The sequence below is a fragment of the Dipodomys merriami genome, unplaced genomic scaffold (assembly GCF_024711535.1).
Source record: "Dipodomys merriami isolate MVZ:Mamm:240054 unplaced genomic scaffold, mDipMer1.0.p SCAF_128, whole genome shotgun sequence".
Classification (NCBI taxonomy): domain Eukaryota; kingdom Metazoa; phylum Chordata; class Mammalia; order Rodentia; family Heteromyidae; genus Dipodomys; species Dipodomys merriami.
Window position 1 is genome coordinate 1930860 of NW_027202582.1, and position 22754 is coordinate 1953613.

Consider the following 22754-nt stretch of genomic DNA (forward strand, 5'->3'; position numbering starts at 1 on the left):
GGTCTCCTGGCTTTCCACCAACCTTTGGCCTTCTCATTTCTGCACCAGGACAGGCCCTCGTGCCTCTGCTCTGTAGGGAGCAGGAGGGACTCGCTTGCGCCTCCAGTTGCGCGTTTATCCCAGTTGCGCCTGCGCACACGGGCTCCCCCACCTTCCCCTCGCTTTTCCTTGGAGGCGGCGCACCGAGCTCGTTCTCCCGCGCTCCCCTTCGTGCGCGCGCGCGCGCGCGCGCGCGCTCTCGAGCTGCGCCTGCGCAGAGGGAAGAGGAAGCGGGTGCCCTGGGCAGCCTCTGCGCCTGCGCGCTGCGGGCTCCGGGGCCTCCCGGCCTGAGGGAGAGGAGCCGGGAAGATGGCGGCTGTGGTGGAGAATGTAGTGAAGCTGTGAGTGGTTGTTTCTTTCTCTCCCACGCCGGAAGGTCTTGTTCGGGGGCCCCGGGACTAGGGGACGGTGCGAGAAGAGATAAGTCGGAGACGGCCGAGAAGTTGGTGTTGCGACTCGTCGAGGGCCGGGCAGCCCCGGAGACTCCCGGGAAGACGTTGCGCTTCTTTGGAAACTTGTGGCGGCCCTGAGGGGGGCCCGCGGGGGCCCGGGACGGGCGGCCTCCCTGCGGGGCTCAGCGGCGAGTGCGGGGCCCTGCGACCCGCGGGAGACTCACGATCCGCAGCCCTCTGCCGAGACGCGGGGGTCCCGAGGAGCGCGGGCCGGGGCCCCGGCGACCCCCTGGAGGTGCCCGGGGCGCCGCCCCCTCGGCCGGCCCCCGAGCGCCTCCCTCGGACGGCCCCTGCGGGGTAGCCCTGAAAAACTTCCCCGCGACGCTTGGAGATGGGGGGAGCTTGGGTAGCAGATACCCCAAGACTAAGCGTATCCTTGGGAAGACTTGGAATAACTTCTGGGGATGGGGGGGGTGTCTTTGCGCCATCCCAAGCCGGACCCAAAGTAGTCCCAGACACGACTTACTAGCCTACAGGAGGCGGCCTCGGGAGGTCGGGGGGGGGGACCCCATTGTGCTGGTCAGATTTCGAGCAAAGTTAAAGTTAACGGTTGTTGAGGACAAGTGGACTGACCTATTGGCTGCTTCCTGTGAGTCAAAGGACACTTGGATGTGTGGGGATTGATGTAGTTCGCCTCCTCCCTCGACACGGAAGCCGTGCGAGGTGTTGGTGTGCTTTTGTTGGTTTTGGTTGCTGGTAACTAGGGTTTGAACTCAGGGCCTCACGCTCTTCTTGCTGGTTTTTTTCCGCGCAAGGCGGGTGCTCTACCGTTTGAGCCACACCTCCACTTTGCCAAGTGAGTTTTGAAAGGGGTTGGCTAATGCCCCGCCGAGGGGGGCGAGCTCCTTTTAATGGCTATGTGGGACTTAATGCAGAGGTTGGAAAACTTGGTGTCTAGCGAACAAGACTTTGACGAGATGCCGAGTGAAAGGTTTGGGAACCGTTCTAAGGAACTGTCACAGCCTAATGTGTCTTTGTTGTGGACTGAGCCCTATTTTTCCCAAGAGCCTTTCTTCTCCTTCTTTCTAAGGTTAAGTTGCTTCTTCCCCCTGCCTGGAGCCTTTTTCTTCAAGAATGCTTTCCCACTTCCATTAAGCTAAGTGCCTGCTTCTCTTGTGGCTTTATTTTTTTTTTTCCCTCTGCTTGCTATTTGCTGTATCCTGCTGCTGCTTTCAACTACCCCTCCTCCCAACTCTATTATCTTCCTCTCTGATCTGCCCACTCCAGATTCCCCAGCTCTTCAAGCTGACATTTTCCTCAATATAGAAATGACGCTGTTGATCTACCATTTTTATAGTTATCTTTCCTGACTCAGATGTTCCTCCTTTTGTTTTCCTGCCTTTCTCTTTGTTGACTCCCTATCCTATTGTAAGGGGAGATTTGACACAGGTTTCATGGTTGGGGGGTGGGGGGCAGTGTAGAAAAGAAATCTTGTATCCAGGAAATCTAACTGTAGTAACAGTGTCAGAGTTGCCCAGGTTTTGAGAGTTACATGTAATGCGCTTTTTGTTGAAACACTTTCTACCCTTGGATCTCTTTTTGCCTGGAAAGAGATTCATTATCCTGTGTTTCTCTGGAGTCTAATGCCTGAGTCTTCTGACAGTTGAGGTACTGCATTAGGGTCAAGAAGGACTACTATCTCTTTTCTGACTTGGCCATTTCTTGTACTGGAAGAAGGATTTTCCTGTTTGTCAGTTCTTTGCCTCTCCCAAAAGTGATGTCAGAATTGAAACAGTCTTTAAGGGGACTTACTAGGGTAATAAACTACTATAAAATGCTGACTAGTTTGGAAAAGTTTTTGAGTTAGGTGACAAGATGGGGGGGGGGTAGGTTAACTTGAAATTTCTTGCTACAGGAGCCTTAACTTCACCAGAGTGATTTCTTGTTCTCTCATCAAATCCTTCTCTCTATAGTTCTAAGTTTTTGTTCTTAGTCCTCTTAACCAACAAAATCCTTATCCTGGCTTCTGAAATCTCACCTAAAAGAGCTCTGACAGGACACCCATCCATCCAGCAAGTCTTTGACAACTGCCTTGCTCTTACTTGGTAGCCTTCAGCCGGCCTGGGCTGGCCCTCCCACATTTGACTCCCAGTGTCAGTATCAATTCCCATCAGCAGAAACAAAGGAGCTGCTGCACTTGTTTATCCAATTTTCCTCTGTGTGGTAAGGTCATGGCTGCCTCCTAAAGGCAAGCAAATGTGAGCCTGATCTCTTCTGCTCTTTGCTCTCCAACACAAGATTCATGCCTACCTCAAATTACAGTCATTACAGCTCATTGAATCAAGCCAGGCTGTACTCCTGTTGCCGACTCTTGTGTATGGTGTGTGCTGGGAACAAAGCTAAGCTATGCAGTGTTCCGTTCTGGCTGTGCTGTGAAAGCCCCCATTTCAGCAGAGTTTGTTGGTGTAGCTCATATTGTGGGCATAAGCTACAGAGGCCTACTTTCAAACCCACTGTCAAGCCTGGGCACGTGTACTTGTTCTCCTGTCTCGTTCTCGTTCTCTTGTGTTCTCTGTCTCTCTCATCCTGGCATGTTAGAGCTCATCTCCTCTAGCCTCTAGCCTCCCTAATCTATTGAAAAGGAACAGAGGTTGATTAAAGGTCCATGTTTATGGGGTGACTATGCAGCCAAATCAGTCTTTTTATTCCCAAATCCAGTCTGGTGTATCCCAGACATGTTTATGGGTTATGAGGAGACTATGGGAACTAAATCACTGCTGCTTTCAGTGTGTCCATTTTAAGGCTGATTAAATTTTGAGCTGGAGTGTGGCTCAGTGGTTAAGTATATGCCTAGCATGTGAGAAGTCCTGGGCTCAATCTTCAGAACAACAGTAAGATTGGTTGCATATAAATTTGAGTTGTCCTACCCTCTATTACCCAAGTGCTTGTCAAACTTTGAAGAACAAGGACAGGTTGGCTCTTTGTACATGTTTTGACTTTTGGTCGTTGCAGTTTTTTAGCTTTTTAAAATACATAGAGCTTGGGGCTGGGAAGGTGGCTCAGTGGTAGAGCGCTTGCCTTGCATGCTTGAGGCCCTGGGTTCGATTCCTCAGCACCACATAAGCAAAAAGAAAAAAGCTGGAAGTGGTGCTGTGGCTCAAGTGGTAGAGCACTAGCCTTGAGCTGAAGAGCTGAGGGACAGCGCCCAGGCCCAGAGTTCAGGCCCCACGACCGGACCCCCCCAAAAAAAAACAAATAAAATACATAGAGCCAAGCTGGGTGCTGATGGCTCACACCTATAATCCTAGCTATTCAGAAGGCTGAGATCTGAGGATCGTGGTTTGAAGCTAGCCCAGGCAGGAAGGCTGTGAGTCTCTTATCTCCAATAGAGTACTCAGAAAAAGCTAGAAGTGATGCTGTTTCTCAAGTGGAAGAGGGCCAGCTTGAGCAAAAGAAGCTCAGGGACAGTGCCGAGGACATGAGTTCAAGCCCCAGGAGTGGCAAAACAGAAAAACAAAGCCAGGTGCCAGTGGCTTATGCCTGTAATTCTAGCTACTCAGAAGGCTGATATATGAGGATTGAAGTTCTAAGCCATCCTGCGCAGAAAGGTTTGAGACTCTTCAGTTAACTGGCAAAAAAAGAAAACAGAACTAGAGCAGTGATAGAGCAATAGAGTAATAGCCTTGAGCAAAAAAGTTCAGGGACATCATCCAGGCTCCAGGATTTGCACACGCATGTACATGCCCACACTCAAGCTAGAAATGAGCTGGGTGCCAGTAGCCCAGGTCTGTAATCCTAGCTGCTCAGGAGGCTGAGATCTGAGGATCGTGGTTCAAAGCCAGCCTAGGCAAGAATGTCCATGAGACTCTTATCCCCAATTAATCACCAGAAAACCAGCAGTGGTGCTGTGGCTCAAGTGGTAGAGCTCTAGCCTTGAGCTGAAGAGCTGAGGGACAGTGCCCAGACCTAGAGTTCAAGCCCCACAGCCAACAACAAAAAGTTAGAAATGAAATGTGGCTCAAATGGTAGAATGCCAGCCATGAGCAAAAAAGCCATGCAAAAGCTAGAGGCCTGAAGTTCAAGCCCTACTATAGGCACACACACAATTCCTAAGTGTTTAACCTGACTTTGTATTTCAAATGGAGTCGTTAGAGGGTGGGAGTTGAATTTGGAGTTAAATTTTCTGGGCCAATGCTTTACTACTTGAGCGTACATCCCCAGACCTTTTGCTTTTAGTTGTTTTTTTTTTTTAGATTGGGTCCCTGAGTGTGGTTGGTTGGTTTGTTTGGCCTGGTCAGGCCTCAGAATTCAAACCTCCTACCTCCACCTCCCCATTTTTTTGAGATAGAGTCTCATTATGTGACCCAGACTGGCCTCCCCAGTGCTGGGATTAAAGGTGTGGGCCACTATACAAACTGAGTCTTTTGACTAGTTTCTTGTTAATAAGGTGCTTTATAAAAGCCTTGAGGAATTCTAAGGTTCTTTCCCTCAAGGCCAATGTGCTTTTAACCACTTCTTGGTTAAACAATGTTAGCATCTTATGACACCACAACACTGCCCACCTGGCCACCCCCCTTCCCCTCTCCCCCTCTCCTCCCTCTCTCCCCTCTCCCCTCTCCCTCTCTCTCTCTCTCTCTCCCTCTCTCCCTCTCTCCCTCTCCCTTCCTTTCTGTCCGCTGCTTTTTTTTCTTTCCCTAATTATCTTAGAAATTATTTCATAATACCAAAGAGCTTCCTCTTTTTCCTTCTTTTTTTTAGTACTGGGATTTGAACTCTGTCTATGTGTTCTCAGCTTGCTTGCTTAGTTGGTGCTCTTATATTTGAGTCATACCTCCAGCCCAGCTTTTTGCTGATTATTTTAGAGATGGACTCCTGGGCTTTTCTGCTGCTCCGGGTGGTTTCACACTACAGTCCTTTGGCTCTCAGCTTCTGAGGAGCTGGGATTATAGGTGTGCGCCACTGTCACTCAGCAAGCAGCCTTTTTTGTTGCTATTGTTGATCCTAGGGCTTGAACTCAGGGCTTGGTACTGTCCCTGAGCTCTTTTACTCAAGGCTATTTCTCTACCACTCTGAGGCACAGCTCTATTTTTGGTTTTCTGGTGATTAATTGGAGATAAGACTTTCATGGAGGGGCTGGAACATGGCTTGATGGTAAAGTATTTGCCTAGCATGCATGAAGCCCTGGGTTCAATTCCTCAGTACCACATAAACAGAAAAAGCTGGAAGTGGTGCTGTAGCTCAAGTGGTAGAGCGCCAGCCTTGAGCAAAAGAAGCTCTGGGAGCCGGGCGCTGGTGGCTCACGCCTGTAATCCTAGCTACTCAGGAGGCTGAGATCTGAGGATCGCGGTTCAAAGCCAGCCCGGGCAGGAAAGACTGTGAGACTCCTATCTCCAATAAACCACTAGAAAACAGGAAGTGGCGCTGTAGCTCAAGTAGTAGAGCGCTCACCTTGAGCTGAAGAGCTCAGGGACAGTGCCCAGGCCCAGAGTTCAAGCCCCACAACTGACAAAAAAAAAGAAGAAGAAGCTCTGGAACAGTGCTCAGGCCCTGAATTCAAACCCCAGAACTGGCAAAAAAAAAAAAAAAAAAACGTCTTGTGGACTTTCCACTGACTAGCTTTGAATGTGATCCTCAGATCTCAGCCTCCTGAGTGGCTAGGATTACAGATGTGAGCCACTAGTACCTGGCTTGCTTTTTGTGTGTGTGTGCTTTTTGTTTGTTGTTGTTGTTGTTTTGCCAGTCTGGGGCTTGAGCTCAGGATCTGGGCTGACCCTGAGCTCTTTTTTGCAAGGCTAGCACTCTACCAATTTATTTTTATTTTTATTTTTGGGTCCAGTCATGGGGCCTGAACTCTGAGCCTGGGCGCTGTCCCTCACCTCTTCAGCTCAAGGCTAGCACTCTAACACTCACTTGAGCCACAGCGCCACTTCTGGCTTTTTTCTTTTTGCTTATGTGGTGCTGAGGAATTGAACCCAGGGCCTCAGGCATGCAAGGCAAGCGCTCTACCACTGAGCCACCTTCCCAGTCCCCAATTTTTTTTTAAATGGATATTCCCCCCCCCCCCCAACCAGAGTTTAAACTCAGAACCTTGTACTCATTCACTGGTTGGCACTCTACAATTGGAGACATACCTCTAACCACCTAAATAACATTTCCTTCCATAAGCTTTTATAGTTTGCTAAAAAACCTTTTAATAAGCTCCCTAGACTTTGATGAACTCTTTTTCCCTGTTTATAAGAGAGGCTAAGAAAAGTAACATCTTAACTAGTACAGAGCTAGATGGATGAGAAACAAGGAATGAACATTCATTTCAGCTGGAGCTCAGGACCTGACACAAGCAAATGCTACACTGTTAACGCTGCCTCCCATCAGCTTGTCTGATGAAATTATGTGTTCTTCACGGTAATTTATTTGTGAAGTGCCTTTCCTCATGCTGGCTTAGTGGAGGGGCTTTGTGTCCCATGAGGCAGAAGTAGAGGCAAATGTAACCCTTAGATCTGATTTCCCAGTCCCCTGGGCCCTTTGGAGAAGCAGTTGACAGGGGAGCAGGATAGTTTGGCACCTTGCATCCTTGCTTTTTATCTACCCTGCAGCCTTGGGGAGCAATACTACAAAGATGCCATGGAGCAGTGCCACAATTACAACGCCCGCCTGTGTGCCGAGCGCAGCGTGCGCTTGCCTTTCCTGGACTCTCAGACGGGAGTAGCCCAGAGCAACTGTTACATCTGGATGGAAAAGCGACACCGTGGTCCAGGTGAGGTCACAGTCTCAGGGACACAAGGAGAATTTCCCCCCCTGCTCCTACCTGTGGATGAATATGGTCGTCATCATTCCCCACCCCCCACCCCTCATGGGGAGGATGAAGCTGACAGGTTCATACCTTCACCTCGGCTTTTTTTTTTTGTCTTCCCCCCCTCAGTGGAGGCCATGATTGGCCTAAGCTTATACTCATTCCCTCCCCCCCATGCAGAATCCTACCCAATCCTCAGGCTCACACTGTCAGCATTCTTTCCTTGCTGTAGAACTCAGGGGAGCTACTTAGCTCAAAAGTGTGTAATATCATTTTCTAGTATTGGGTTAGGGTTTAACTGCTCATTGGGACTCCCACAGGATTGGCCTCTGGACAGCTATATTCCTACCCTGCCCGGCGCTGGCGAAAAAAGCGACGAGCCCACCCACCTGAAGATCCCCGGCTTTCCTTCCCATCTATTAAACCAGGTAGGGGGCACCCTGCTTGAGCAGGGGCGTACCCACTGCATGGCAACAGATCCGTTTCCCATCCACTAGTGCCAGGCCCTGTGCTAGTTCCTGTAAAAACAAAAGTCAAAAATGAATCAGGGTAACCCCTCTGTACAGTATGATCACAAATAAAAAAAAAAAAAGAAAAAAAAATGAATCAGGGCTGGGTGCCAGTGTCTCATTCCTATAATCCTAACCACCGAGGAGGCTGAGCTCTGAGGATCGTGGTTCAAAGCCAGGCCAGGCAGAAAAGTCTGAGATCCTCATCTCCAATTAGCCACCAGAAAGCTGGAAGCAGAGCTCTGGTTCAAGTGGTAGAGCACTAGGCTTGAGCACAGGCTTAGGGACAGCACCCAGGCTCTAAATTCAAGCCCCAACACGAGCACAGGAAAAAACAAAAAACAAAAAAAATATATATATATAATTTCTTTCTTACCTTAGAGAATTCAGCTTATCAGAGTCAACAGGTAAAGAGCTATGTTCCAGTGTTAAGTGAACTAGGGTGTCTTGATTCCTGGAGAGCTCAACAGCAGAAAACAGTAGCACACTGGTTGACTGCCTTTAAAAAATTTGTTTTTAGTGGTATTGGAGTTTGAATTCAGGGCTTGTTCTCACTCAGCTTGCTAGCTCACTCTGCTGGCATTGTAAAATGGGGCCATGATACCAGCCCTGCTTTTTGCTGTCTTTTTTTTTATTTTTTTATTTTTTGTTTTATGTGGTACTGAGGAATGGAACCCAGGACCTCATACATGCTAGGCAAGCACTCTGCCACTAAACCACATTCCCAACCCCTTTGCTGGATATTTTGAAGATGGAATCTCAAGAATTTTCCGCCCAGACTCACTTCAAACTGTGATCCCCTGGATCTCAGCCTCCTGAGCAGCTGAGATTATAAATGTAATCAGCTCCTCGCTGACTGGTTGACGCTTGCACTATGTCCACTCAAAGCTTTAGCCCCTCTGAGCCTTGTTTTGTTCTGACTCTTGCAGACACAGACCAGACCCTGAAGAAGGAGGGGCTCATCTCTCAGGATGGCAGCAGTTTAGAGGCTCTGTTGCGCACCGACCCCCTGGAGAAGCGAGGTGCCCCGGATCCCCGAGTTGATGATGACAGCCTGGGAGAGTTTCCTGTGACCAATAGTCGAGCACGGAAGGTATAAGACTATCCCCATGGCTGAAGGAGCTTTGCAGGAGACCAGGCTCTTCAGGAGGGGCCACCCCTTAGCAAGTCTGAAGTAGATCAGTGATGGAATGTCTGGCATGACTGAGGCCTTGAATCCAATCCTTAGGACCACCAAAAACAGAAGCAGAAGCTGAGGTTTCCTCTATAGCTGATAAACTTCTCTCCTGTCACCTACCCTGTCCTGCTGCTTTCCTTCTAAGGATAGGCTCTCATTCATTCATCCTGTTTTTCACAAAAGTTTTTGTTATAAAGTTTTTTAGTGGGCTGGGGAGGTGGCTCAGTGGTAGAGTGCTTGCCTTGTATGCATGAGGCCCTGGGTTCGATTCCTCAGCACCACATAGGCAGAAAGAGCCAGAAGTGGCTCTGTGGCTCAAGTGGAAGAGTGCTAGCCTTGAGCTAAAGAGCTGAGGGACAGTGCCCAAGCCCAGAGTTCAGGCCCCACAACTGACAAAAGAAAAAAAAAAAAAAAGTTTTTTAGTCCCTGGAGATCCACAAGTAAAACAGCCTCATCTCTGCCAACTGGGAAACCAACACTACGTTTAAAACTAAGAAAATCAGCCAGGTGCTGGTGGCTTACACCTGTAATCCTAGTTACTCAGGAGGCTGAGAGCTGAGGGTCATGGTTCAAAGCTAGCCAGGCAGGAAAGTCTATGAGACTCTAATCTCAGTTAACCACCAGAAAACCACAAGTGGTACTGTGACTCAAGCTTTGAGTGGAAAAAACTCAAGGACAGTGCCCAGGCCCTGAGTTCAAACCCTACGACTGATCAAAAAAATTAAAAAAAAGATATTCCAGGCACCATGCTAAGTTCTTTTCCATGCATTACCTCTGTTAGCTTATACAGGGTCTTATGGGGTAGGCTTCATGGTCCCCATTTCACAGGAAGACTGGAGCAGAGCCATTTTAAAACTTCTCAGAAGGGGGCTGGGACGGTGGCTCAGCGGTAAGAGTGCAGGCCTTGCAAGCATGAGGCCCTGGGTTCGATTCCTCAGCACCACATAAACAGAAAAAGCCGGAAGTGGTGCTGTGGCTCCAGTGGTAGAGCGCTAGCCTTGAGCTGAAGAGCTGAGGGACAGTGCCCAGACCCAGAGTTCAGGCCCCATGACCGGCCAGGAAAAAACAAAAAACAAAAAACAAAACTTCCCAGAAGGGCCAGACGTCCGTGGCTCACTCCTGTAATCCTAGCTACTCAGGAGGCTGAGATCTGAGGATCAAGGTTCAAAGCCAGCCTGGGCAAGGAAAGTCCGTGAGCCTCTTATCTCCAGTTAGCTACCAGAAAACCAGAAATGGGGCTGTGGCTCAAGTGGTAAAGTACTACTAGCCTTGAGCTGAAGAGCTGAGGAACAGCACCCAGGCCAAGAGTTCAAGCCCCGTGACCAGAAAAAAAAAACTTCCCATAAGGTCACACAATAAGCACCAAGTCTGTCATTTAACTAGGACATGTTAGAAAGGGACTACTGACTATAATTTTTCAGAGAGGCCAGTCCAACAGGGTGGAGCAGAGCATTTGACTAGACCACTTAATAGATCAGGGGCGGGGGAGGTATTCTAGGCCAAGGGAACAGCACAAAGAGGCACAGAGGAACAGAAGCATTGAAGGGAACAGGACTTTGATTGTAGGGTGAGGAATGAGGGTGGGACCAGGTCCCAGAGGAGAGGAGGTTCTGGGTGGCCTTGGCCAATTCTGTCATGATTTCTATTCATTCTGATCTGTCTGTCCACTCAGCGGATTCTTGAGCCCGATGACTTCCTGGATGACCTTGACGATGAGGACTATGAAGAGGATACTCCCAAGCGCCGGGGCAAGGGGAAGTCCAAGGTGAAGGGCCAGCATGTTGCTGGCAGTGCATGGCAGGGTGGTCCAGGGAGGCTCATGATTTCCTCTGGTTCCCTTTCTTCCTGTCAAATGAGATTAGCTGCTGCTCAGGAGAGGGTCACTCCTGGGGTCCTGCACTTTAGTGAAGGCATCTTTGTACTCTTCTCGGCAGGGTAAGGGTGTGGGCAGTGCCCGGAAGAAGCTGGATGCTTCCATCCTAGAGGACCGGGACAAGCCGTATGCCTGTGACAGTGAGTGCCTCGCTAGTGGGTGGGTAGTCTTTGCCTTGGACCCAGCTCCTGCTCTGGATGTGAGAGGAGGGAGGGTTGTGTTCTTGCCCTGAGTGCTGAAACAAGCCTGTGATCTTGATCTGCCTGCTGACTAGTTCCCTCCAAGAACCCTGGGAGGCCCAGGCTTCTGCTCCATGACCGGTGGGACCTGCATGCTCTGGGAGAGATTCCTCTGACCCCTGGGGTGGGGGAGTGGGAGGTTTCTTAGCAGGCAGGGTTGGCCTCTCCTTGGGCAGTGTCCAGGTCTGCTGGCCCAATGAGCGGGGGCACAGGGGGTCGGCCCTGAGGTTTTCAGTGTCTGTTCTCTTTCCCTTTGCTTTGGCTCACCCTCCTTCCGTGCCTCCACCTCGGAGCTCCGTCCGCTGCTGGGGTTCTCTGTCGCTTGCTTGCTCCGCTTTCCTGTTGCCGCTGCCCTTGTCTCCAGTGTGTCAAGGCCTCCTTCTCATGACTTTTCTTTCTGTCTTTCAGATAGTTTCAAACAAAAGCATACCTCGAAAGCGCCCCAGAGAGGTAGCTCTCTCAACTTTTCAGACTTTTGGTTTTCCTATCCCTTTTCCCTCTTCCCTTGTTCCTCCGCCTTCCTCATCTCCTGTGATGCTAGTCTTGAAGTCTCTGGAATGGCATGGGGGCAGAACTTGCTGAACAGTGGTGTGTTCCACGCCCCAGAGTCCCAGCAGCCGCCTTCACTGCTTCTCTCCCTCACGCTTACTCCTAGGCCACTCAGCCTCATGCATGGGGTAGCTCCAAAAGCATTATGAGGAACTCACTATGAACAGATCCATTGCTCCCGTCCCATGCACAGGCACTTGGTGGTCAGCTAATGTCCCCACCATCCTTCCACCTCCTCCCAGCCTCCTCATTCCTTCCTTTTGGCCCCTTGCCCTTATTGTCACCACTCAAGATTACATACAGACTGGGGCTGGGAGTGTGGCTTAGTGGTAGAGTGCTTGCCTAGCATGCATGAAGCTCTGAGTTCAATTCCTTAGTACCACATAAACAGAAAACGCCGGAAGTGGCACTGTGGCTCAAGTGGTAAGAGTGCTAGCCTTGAGCAAAAGAAGCTTAGGGTCAGTGCCCAGGCCCTGAGTTCAAGGCCAAGGACTGGCCAAAAAAAAAAAAAGATTACAGACTGCCTTGCTGGAATCAGCTTTTCTTGCTGGGCAGGCATAGTTGTGGCTCCTTTGGGAGCCAACTGCTCTCTGCTCATTTGGTAGGTGGTCACCAAGAAAGCCAGCCTGAGCCCTTTGTCCACCCAGCAGGGCCGGGCTTTGTGTTGTGTGCAGGGCCACATGAACCTCCCGCATTCACTGACTTTGAGGTCTCTTTTTTACTTTTACCCTTCCTGCCGTAGTGAAAACCATAGACTTTTCCTGACTGGAGTTCCTCAGACTCTTACCATTTCCAGGGCAAGTGGTAATGCAACGAAGGCTGAGCCCCACTAGACGCTCAGTTCAGAAAAGCATAGTGCTGTGGGGTGCTCCTGGCTAAAGAGAAGGGAAGGGATCATCACTAGGATTCTCCCCAGAACAAGGCTGCTGGAGGAATGGGGGGCTTCGGGCGGGGCCTCACAGCTTGGAGGGGTGGGGACGTAGCTTCCTTATAGCTTGACACCTCTCTCTGCAATCTTCTCCATCCAGTTTGTGGAAAACGCTATAAGAACCGACCTGGCCTCAGTTACCACTATGCCCACTCCCACCTGGCTGAGGAAGAGGGCGAGGACAAGGAAGACTCCCAGCCACCCACCCCCGTTTCCCAGAGGTCTGAGGAGCAGAAATGTAAGCTGAGGTGTTGGGAGTGGGCAAGCAGGCAAGGAGCTGGTCTCGTAGTAAAAGCCCTTCCTTGCAGGAATGTTAACGACCCAGGCACGGCCCACCCTCAGAAGCATCATCAAAGCTCTCTTTCTTCCCTATAGCCAAGAAGGGTCCTGATGGATTGGCCTTGCCCAATAACTACTGCGACTTCTGCCTGGGGGACTCAAAGATCAACAAGAAGACAGGACAGCCCGAAGAGCTGGTGTCCTGTTCTGACTGTGGCCGCTCAGGTACCCCCAGAGAGGACTGCCCCAGCGTCTGGTCCCGAGGGACTTGTGGCTCACTCACTTCAGCACCATCCTAGACAGCTCATCTTGGACACGCACAACACCTCTGCTTCAACTTACAACCTCGTTTCTCTTGCTTCCAACAGGGCATCCTTCCTGCCTCCAGTTCACCCCTGTGATGATGGCGGCTGTGAAAACCTACCGTTGGCAGTGCATTGAGTGCAAGTGCTGCAACCTCTGTGGCACCTCAGAGAACGACGTGGGTGTCCTGCTCGCCCCAGCTGGCTCCCCCACACCTCGCCCAAGCTCCTCCCTCATCCCCCCACCCCACCATCGCCCCAGCTGGCTCCCCCACACCCCGCCCAAGCTCCTCCCTTGCCCCCCTCCACACCATTCCCCTGGGAACTCCAGTTTCTTGAGCACCAACTTTAGGTCACACCCAGTTTTAGGTTCTAATGAGACCAAACGAGACAAAGTCCCTGCATTCTGTGGATAACAGCAGTAAGCAAGGAAGGGAGAACTTACTGTGTGCCTTGGAGCAATAAGACCAGTGATGTACAAATGATTGGATACTGTTTTAGAGTAATAGTCAGACGGACTCTTTTAGCAGAGGGAAGGTTGATGCTGAAATTTGCAAAATACTGAGACATCCCAGAAGTTCTGGAGGGAGAGCAAGAAAGAAAGGAGCAGCTGTGCCGTGCACGGCTTCCAGGCTGGCTGGTGCAGACTCCATAAGGTGGATGAGCTCCATGTACTAAGAAGGCCAGTGTGGCAGACTGAAGCCTGTCCTCTGTGTAGGAATAGAGCTGGGGGAGATGGATCAGAGAGCTAGGTACCAGCAGTTCTGTGGGGCCTCAGGGTTGACCCCAGAGACTTGGAAAGGCTAAGTGTGTGCTCTGCCACTGAGCTTACACCCCCAATGCCTGGGCCTCAAGTTCTAAATATAGTGGGATGCTGCTGGAGGCTTATAATGAGGGACTGATCTATCACTTGAGCTGCAGCTCTACTTCTGTATTTTTTGGTGATTCATTGGAGATAAGAGTCTCAGCTGGCTTCAAGATGTGATCCTCATCTCAGCCTTCTGACTAGCTAGAATTACAGGTGTGATCCTGGACTATCAAGTTTTTTTTTTTAAAGGTAACTTTGGCTGGTTTATAGAAAAGAGATTGTTGGCAAAGAGGAGGCCATGTAATTACTTAGGAGCTCTGATAGGACTCAAATGGGGGATGATAGTGACTTGGTCTGAGTAGAGTCCAGTATCATCTTCCCTGTTAGCTGTTCTTTTTGGCAGCAATATTCTGGGAAGCCTTCCCCCTGTAGGTAGCCCGAGGCTCCTAAATCATTGGTCCCCTCTTCTTCCTTTGTGCTTCTCTAGGACCAGCTGCTCTTCTGTGATGACTGCGACCGTGGCTACCACATGTACTGTCTTACCCCGTCCATGTCTGAGCCTCCTGAAGGTACGTGGCTGAGAACAATCAATTCATCCATTACTCAGGATTATAATCAGTTACTCAGAACAATCAATTTGTCAGTAAAATCACCTACCTAGTAAATTCTGAGTTGCCATTTACTCTTCCAAAGTAGAGTAAAGCACCTTGCCTTGCCTCAGTTTGGGATACTTTTCTAATATTTCAACCTGAAGGGCTTAATGTTTGCACATTGTCTTCAGTAACAAATTAATAGTCCAGGAGTGAACAGATGTTGAGCAGAAGAAAGTCACTCAGAAGGAGAGAGCTGTTTCCCTCCAGTTAGTATGAAAATTGAATTGTCGCCGGGCGCCAGTGGCTCATGCCTGTAATCCTAGCTACTCAGGAGGCTGAGATCTGAGGATCACAGTTCAAAGCCAACCCAGGCAGGAAAGTCCGTGAGACTCTTTTTATAGTTTTTTTTTTTTTCTTTTTTTCTTTTTGCTTATGTGGTGCTGAGGAATCGAACCCAGGGCCTCATGCATGCAAGGCAAGCGCTCTACCACTGAGCCACTTTCCCAGCCCCTAGTGAAACTCTTATCTCCAATAAACCACTAGAAAACTGGAAGTGGTGCTGTGGCTCAAGCAGTAGAGCACTTGCCTTGAGCTGAAGAGCTGAGGGATAGCGCCAGGCCCAGAGTTCAAGCCCCACAACCGACAAAAAAGAAAAGAAAAGAAAATTGAATTGTCACTTTGCCTGATACAACATTGCTCTTTCAGCTTTCCTAACTTGATAGATTTGAGTATTGTTTCTTCTGCCTTCCCCTTTCCAGTATGGAAGAAAGTTGTTTCTGGACAGATGTTTCTGCATCTGCAGTAGTTTATTTATTTATTTATTTATTTTGGTCAGTCTTGGGAGCTAAACTCTAGGCCTGGGCGCTGTCCTTCAGCTCAAGGCTAGCACTTTACCACTTAAGCCTCAGTGCCACTTCCAGCTTTTTTCTGCTTATGTGGTGCTGAGGAATTGAACCCAGGGTCTCATGTATGTGAGGCAACACTCTACCACTGAACCAACTTCCCAGCCCCCCTGCAGTAGTTTATTTTGTTTTTGTTTTTGTTTTTTGGGGTCCGGTTGTGGGGCCTAAACTCTGGGCCTGGGCGCTGTCCCTCAGCTCTTCAGCTCAAGGCTAGCGCACTACCACTTGAGCCATAGCACCACTACTGGCCTTTTTTTTTTTTCTGCTTATGTGGTGCTGAGGAATCGAACTCAGGGCCTCATGCATGCAAGGCAAACGCTCTACCACTGAGCCACCTTCCCAGCCCAGTAGTTTACTTTAATAATGATTTTTCACTCAAACCAGGGGTGGCACCAAGGACTGGCTGCATCTCCCCAGTCACCTCTGGCTGGATTTCTGAGCTTAGTTAGGCCTTCTCATATGGGAATTTGGAGCTTATCTAGGAGGGAACAACTACCCACTTGCTGAGCCAGTATTCCAGGCAAGAGAAGTTCACCATGTGTTGGTAGTTGACTTTTAATGTAGGTCAGACTGCTGGCATTCAGTAGAGAATGAGGCCATGTAGCCATTAAGAAAAGTCCGAGTCCTTTAACACCTGCGGGGGTCACACTTCTGCTGCCATGTCGAATCTGTAAATCAGCTGTGTGTGCGTGTGTGCACGTGCATGCATACACACTCGGCTTGGGTGCTGTCCTTGAGTTTGTCTTACTCAAGGCTGGTGCTCTACCACTTAAGCAACTCCACTTCCAGCATTTTTTTTTGTCGGTCTTGGGGCTTGAACTCTGGGCCTGGGCGCTGTCCCTGCGCTCTTCAGCTCAAGAGCTTTGAAGAAAATAGTGTCTTGGTTTGGGTTTTTGGTTGTTTTTGGTGCCATTACTAGGTCCTGAACTTAGGACCTGGGCACTGTCTTTTACCTTTTTTGCTCAAGGCACAGCTCCATTTCTGGATTTTTTGGTAGTTTAGTGGAAATAAGTCTTATGGGGCTGGGAAGGTGGCTCAGTGTTAGAATGCTTGCCTTACATGCATGAGGCCCTGGGTTCAATTCTTCAGCACCACATAAGCAGAAAAAAAAAAAAAGCCGGAAGTGACGCTGTGGCTCAAGTGGTAGAACACATCTCATGAACTTTTTTGCCCAGGCTGGCTTCCAAACATGATCCTCAGATCTCAGCTCCTGAGTAGTTAGGATCACAGGAGCCACTGAGGCACCTGGATTTTTTTTACTTCCATCAAATACCAGCTTAGTGTAGGCAGAATCAATACTCACTGCAGACGGGCTTTCCCATGGATATTCATGGGACACTGAGGTTACAGAAGGCCACAGGTGTAAGTAGTGCTCCAGCTGGAGCATCAGGAGCTGGGTCCTGCCCCTAGAAGTCAGCATACCCTCAGGTTTCAGGTCATGGTTGGTAACACATCCAGCCACAGCCAGTTAACATAACTTAAAAGATAAAGAGTCTTTTTTTTTTTTTTTTTAACCGAGAGTTTTAAAAAGATCTTAAGTAAAACTGTCCCTTGTGGCTCACTTAAAATAGGTAATACTTTATAGAAAAGCTTGACAATCTCTACTCATTAACCTTAGAAAGGACCTTCCTCTTGGATTTTTTTGTTTTTCTGGTCTTTTTTTGGCAGTCATGGGGCCTGAACTCGGGGCCTGAGCACTGTCCCTCAGCTCTTCAGCTCAAGGCTAGCACCCTACCACTTGAGCCAAAGCGCCACTTCCAGCTTTTTCTGCTCATGTGGTGCTGAGGAATCGAACCCAAAGCCTCATGCATGCAAGGCAAGCACTCTACCACTGAGCCACCTTCCCATCCCCTCCTCTTGAATTTTTTTTTTTTTTTTTTTTTTTTTTGGTCGGTCATGGGGCTTGAACTCTGGGCCTGAGCGCTGTCCCTCAGCTCTTCAGCTCAAGGCAAGCACTCTACCACTTGAGCTACAGCGCCACTTCCGGTTTTCTGGTGGTTTATTGGAGATAGGAGTCTCACGGTCTCTCCTGCCCGGGCTGGCTTTGAACCGCGATCCTCAGATCTCAGCCTCCTGAGTAGCTAGGATTACAGGCGTGAGCCACCAGCGCCCGGCTCCTCTTGAATTTTTAAGTCATATGTCTTTGAAGACCTATGAGGTTCTTTCCAGAAATACGTTCAAAACGACATATGTATCCAGGTACCCATGACTCAAGCTTGTAACCCTAGCTACTCAGGAGGCTGAGATCTGAGGATCATGGTTCAAAGCCAACTGGTGCAGGAAAGTCCATGAGATGCATTATCTCCAATAAACTACTCTGAAATAGCTAGCAGTGGGGCTGCGGCTTAAGTGCTCGAGGTCTAGAGCAAAAAAAGCCCAGGGACAGAGTCCAGGCCCAGAGTTCAAGCCTCAGAACCCGCAAAAAATGAGAAAAAAAATACATATGTATGCATAATTGTTTACATCAAAACATTGAGAACTAATTTGGGGGAGGTAGGAATCCAATCATAGTAAGAGATAATAGCAAGGTATAAGCCAGTTATTTTTCTTGCAGAGAAGTTATTTCCTGTTCCACTTTGAAGTTAGACTTGGGTCATAGTAGATTGGATCATCCCTCTGTGTCTTTAGCCTCTGCTCAGACACAGATGTTGGCAGGCCATCTCAGCTTGCAGAAAGCTCTGGCTTAAATTTAAATAAGAATTGGTTTCTGCCTGGTGCTGGTAGCTCACACCTGTAATCCCAGCTACTCAGGAGGCTGAGATCTGAGGATCACAGTTCAAAGCTAGCTCTGGCAGGAAAGTCCATGAAACTTTTTTTTTTTTTTTTGCCAGTCAGGGGGCCTGAACTATGGGCTTGGGTGTTGTCCCTCAGCTCAAGGCTCAAGGCTAGCACTCTACCACTTGAGCCACAGCGCTGCTTCTGGCTTTTTCTGCTTATGTGGAATTGAGGAATTGAACCCAGGCTTGCAAGGCAAGCACTCCACTGAGCCACCTTCTCAGCCCCCATGAAACTCTTATTTCCAATAAACCAACAGAAAACCCGAAGGGTGCTGTCAAGTGGTAGAGCCCTAGCCTTAAGCTTGAAGAGCTCAGGGACCGCCCAGGCTGAGTTCAAGCCCCATGACCGACAAAAAAAAAAAAGGATTTTTTTTCTAACTTTGAGGCCAGAAGAACCAAGCCTATTGTGTTGTAATCGCAAGTCTAAAGCTAGGCCACTTTAAAAGCTGGCGTCTGCCCAGGCCCTTCTACTTCCTGGCTGCTGTTATGAGGCCGAGGGGGCCTAGACATCTGGGTTCTGAATGTTGCCTTCACCTTCATGGGGAATGATTTTCACAGTATTTGAAGATTGATGGGTTCCTTTCACTGCTACTGCAGAATTTCTCCTGTCTGCTTAGGGAAGAGGGGTGGGGAATGGAAGGACAGCAGGATTGTGGGGGGGCTGACCCTGACCTGACCCTTCTGTTTCTCTGCAGGAAGCTGGAGCTGCCACCTGTGTCTGGACCTGTTGAAGGAGAAAGCTTCCATCTACCAGAACCAGAACTCCTCCTGATGTGCCACCCAGCTCCCCCACATATCTGAAGATGTTTTTCTCCTCCACCTTGGTTTTCATAACCCCCTTCCCTTCCTCCCCTCTTTCACAAGTCCAGAGCCTCAGGTGGTCATGCCAACCTGCCTTTGGCAACAGCAAGTGGAGGTGGCAGCGCTGACCACCTCTGGCCCCAGGCCCTCAGGGAGAAAGGAGCAGCATGCTACCCAGGGCAGATTTATGGGCCCCGCTTCTCTGTGTTCTCCATGAAGTGCATTCACTCTGCTTGCCTTGGGCTCAGGCCCTGGTGATCACAGGGTTCAAACGATGTTTCAAATAGAGAGTAGCTCAATTCTTTTGGCCCTGACTGACTCCCTGCTCTGGTCTCCAGGGTTCCTTCCCCACGATGCTAGCCTGGCCAGTCCTCTGCTGGGAGCAGCTGGGAGTGAACAAGCTGAGGCTGCCCTCACAGGAGCTTTCCATGCCCCTTGTGCTGCTGTACCTTGCCTCTTCAGCGCCCCCCCCCCCACTCCTATGATCCTCTGTTCTGCTAACAGGGCCCCTTGCCTAAGCCAGGATGTTCTTGGTCACTCGGCTGGCTCTACCCTGTCCCACTGCACCCCACACAGGGAACTAGCAGCTACCCCTGTCTTTCCTGTGCTTGGCTGGCTCACTCACGGGTGGTCTCTGGTGACCCAAGCCTTCCCTACCTTTTCCCCATCTTCTGCCTCCTTCCTTGTTCTCTTTGGTTTTGTGGGGAAAGGGGATGTGCCAGGGTACCAGGCCAGCAGCTTGGGGGCCACAAGGAGATGTTGGATAATGTGCCTGTTTTTTAACTCGATAAAAAGCCTACCTCCAAAATCCCCTCTTTTTTTTCTTTTTTTTTTTTTTTCCTTCCTGGACCTGGGCATTCAGCCTCTTGCCCTTAACTAGATTGGGAGCCTCCGCCTCCTGCCTGTGTATGATAGTTCCCAGGTCACAGGGGTGCCGCATAGATGTTCCCTTCCCTTGCACGCTCACTAGCAGCTGATAAGGTCTTCACACCCTGATTCCTTGGTTTTCTGCTTAGTGGCACTGACATTAAGTAGGAGGGACAGCCATGCCAGGACACTCTGGACTGGCCTTCTTCCTTCATTGCGGGCAGGCCCTAACTCACCGTCACTTTGGAGTTGAGGTGTCTCCCCCCCCTCCCCCTTTAGTTCCTGTATTCTAAACATCTAAACATTAGTTTAAAAAAATAAACATTTTTACACACAGCCCTCTGCTGAATGGTTTTATCTCCCAACTCAACTAGTTAAGAGGGCTGTTTCAGCCGGGTGTCTGTGTTTCACCACTGTAATCCTACCTACTCAGAAGGCTGAGATCGCCATTTGTAGCCAGCCTAGGCAGGAAAGTCCATGAAACTTATCTCCAAGAAATTACTTAGAGGGCTGGGAAGGTAGCTCCGTGGTAGAGTGCTTGCCTTGCATGCATGAGGCCCGGGGTTCCATTCCTCAGCATCACATAAACAGAAAAAGCTGGAAGTGGTGCTGTGGCTCAAGTGATAGAGAGCCAGCCTTGAGCTGAAGAGCTGAGGGACAGCGCCCAGGCCCAGAGTTCAGGCCCCACAATTGACAAAAGAAAAAAGAAATTACTCAGAGGGCTGGGAATATAGCTTAGTGGTAAAGTGCTTGCCTAGCATGTATGAAGCCCTAGGTTCAATTCCTCAGTGCATCATAAACAGAAAAGCTGGAAGTGGCACTGTGGCTCAAGTGATTGATTGCTATCCTTGAGCCCAAAGAGGTTCACGAACAGCATCAGGCCTTGAGTTTAAACTCTAGAAGCAGCACACACACACACAAAAGGCTGTTTCATCTAAAATGTTCTTCCTTCGGACAGTGGGTTTAGTTTCAAGTTTGGTTGGTTGGTTCTTTTCTCCCCCACTCAAAATTTTTGTTGGCCCCAACTAGCAAAGCAGATATAAAATTGCTTATTTCATTTAACTTATGTAAACTCAAGTTGATAACAATTTCTTTTTTTTTTTTTTGTTTTTTTTTTGTTTGTTTGTTTTTGGGTCCGGTCGTGGGGCCTGAACTCTTGGGCCTGGGCGCTGTCCCTCAGCTCTTCAGCTCAAGGCTAGCGCCCTACCACTTGAGCCACAGCGCCACTTCTAGTTTTTTCCTTTTTGCTTATGTGGTGCTGAGGAATTGAACCCAGGGCCTCAGGCATGCAAGGCAAGCGCTCTACCACTGAGCCACCTTCCCAGCCCACAATTTCTTATAAACAACAGTGAAGCTGTTTTTATCAATATAAAATTTGGGTTAAAATCAACTTTTATCACCCTGTTTCTTTTCTTTTCTTTTTGCCAGTCCTGGGGGTGAACTCAGGCCTGGGTACTGTCCCTGAGCTTTTGCTCAAGGCTAGCACTCTACCACTTGAGCCACAGTACCACTTCCAGCTCTTGTGTATGTGGTACTAAGGAATGGAACCCAGGGCTTCATACATGGTAGGCAAACCTCTACCACTAAGCCACATTCCCAGCCCATATGCTGTTTATTTCTGTTTGGGGAAAATTCTGCTAAACTGGGACATGTAGATGGGAGTTGTGACAGGTTTTACAATTGACATTGCAGTCCAGAGACAAAATAGGTCCAGAAATTTGATTACTAAATAAAAGATAATCTCAGCAAACCAATGATGTCACCTTGAGACAGAGAAAGCTTTTGCAGAGATAATGAGGACATCCTCCGGGGAAGGGCCTCAGCCTTGCTCATCTGATGCATGGCTAATTGCCTGTGTGCTCCTGAGCCAGAGCAAGACATGTGCAGCCAAGACTTCAGCGTGCAGCTCTAAAGCCTTTCTGAATGCATTTTGAAACTTCTATTAAAAAAAAAAATAGCCGGGCGCTGGTGGCTCACGCCTGTAATCCTAGCTACTCAGGAGGCTGAGATCTGAGGATCACGGTTCAAAGCCAGCCCAGGCAGGAGAGACCGTGAGACTCCTATCTCCAATAAATCACCAGAAAACCGGAAGTGCCACTGTAGCTCAAGTGGTAGAGCGCTTGCCTTAAGCTGAAGAGCTGAGGGACAGCGCCCAGGCCCAGAGTTCAAGCCCACGACTGACAAAAAAAATTTTTTTAATTAAAAAAAAAAAATAGAACGCCAGGCGCCGGTGGCTCACACCTGTAATCCTAACTGCTCAGGAGGCTGAGATCTGAGAATCGTGGTTCAAAGCCAGCCCTGGCAGGAAAGGCCGTGAAACTTCAATAAAAACCCACCAGAGCGGGGCGCTGGTGGCTCACGCCTGTAATCCTAGCTACTCAGGAGGCTGAGATCTGAGGATCGCGGTTCAAAGCCAGCCCAGGCAAGAGAGACTGTGAGACTCCTATCTCCAGTAAACCACCAGAAAACTGGAAGTGGCGCTGTAGCTAAAGTGGTAGAGCGCTCGCCTTGAGCTGAAGAGCTGAGGGACAGCGCCCAGGCCCAGAGTTCAAGCCCCACGACCAACAAAAAAAAACACAAAAAAACCCAGAAAACCGGAAGTAGCACTGTGGCTCAAGTGGCAGAGCACTCACCTTGAGCTGAAGAGCTGAAGGCCAGTACTCAGGCCCAGCGTTCAAGCCCCATGACAGAGAAAAAAAAAAAAAAAAACATAGAAAAAGCTTCCAGTCAAGGGGTACCGGTGACTCAATGCCTATCATCATAGCTATTCAGGAGGCTGAGACTTGGAACATCATGCCTTGAAGCCAGCGTGGTCAGAAAAGTTTTCATGAGACTCTTATCTCCAATTAGCCACTCAAAAACTGCAAGTGGAGGAGCTGGGAAGGTGGCTCAGTGGTTAGAATGCTTGCCTTGCATGCATGAGGCCCTG

At 49.3% G+C, this 22754-nt stretch overlaps 1 protein-coding gene across 2 annotated transcripts; it reads left to right on the forward strand.

Annotated features, from left to right (window-relative positions):
* Positions 1 to 253: 253 nt before the first annotated feature.
* LOC138824299 (zinc finger protein ubi-d4) lies at positions 254 to 20161 on the forward strand. 2 transcript variants are annotated; one of them, XM_070018082.1, is made up of 12 exons: positions 310 to 380; positions 7025 to 7185; positions 7542 to 7649; positions 8660 to 8823; positions 10580 to 10672; positions 10842 to 10920; positions 11428 to 11469; positions 12597 to 12734; positions 12872 to 13000; positions 13144 to 13256; positions 14373 to 14454; positions 18853 to 20161. In XM_070018082.1, the coding sequence occupies exons 1-12, from the start codon at positions 349 to 351 to the stop codon at positions 18927 to 18929; spliced, it is 1218 nt and encodes a 405-aa protein (XP_069874183.1). In that variant the 5' UTR covers positions 310 to 348; the 3' UTR covers positions 18930 to 20161. The 2 variants fall into 2 exon arrangements, with proteins under 2 accessions (XP_069874184.1, XP_069874183.1); XM_070018083.1 differs by lacking the exon at positions 11428 to 11469 and having other exon boundaries at positions 254 to 380.
* Positions 20162 to 22754: the final 2593 nt, after the last annotated feature.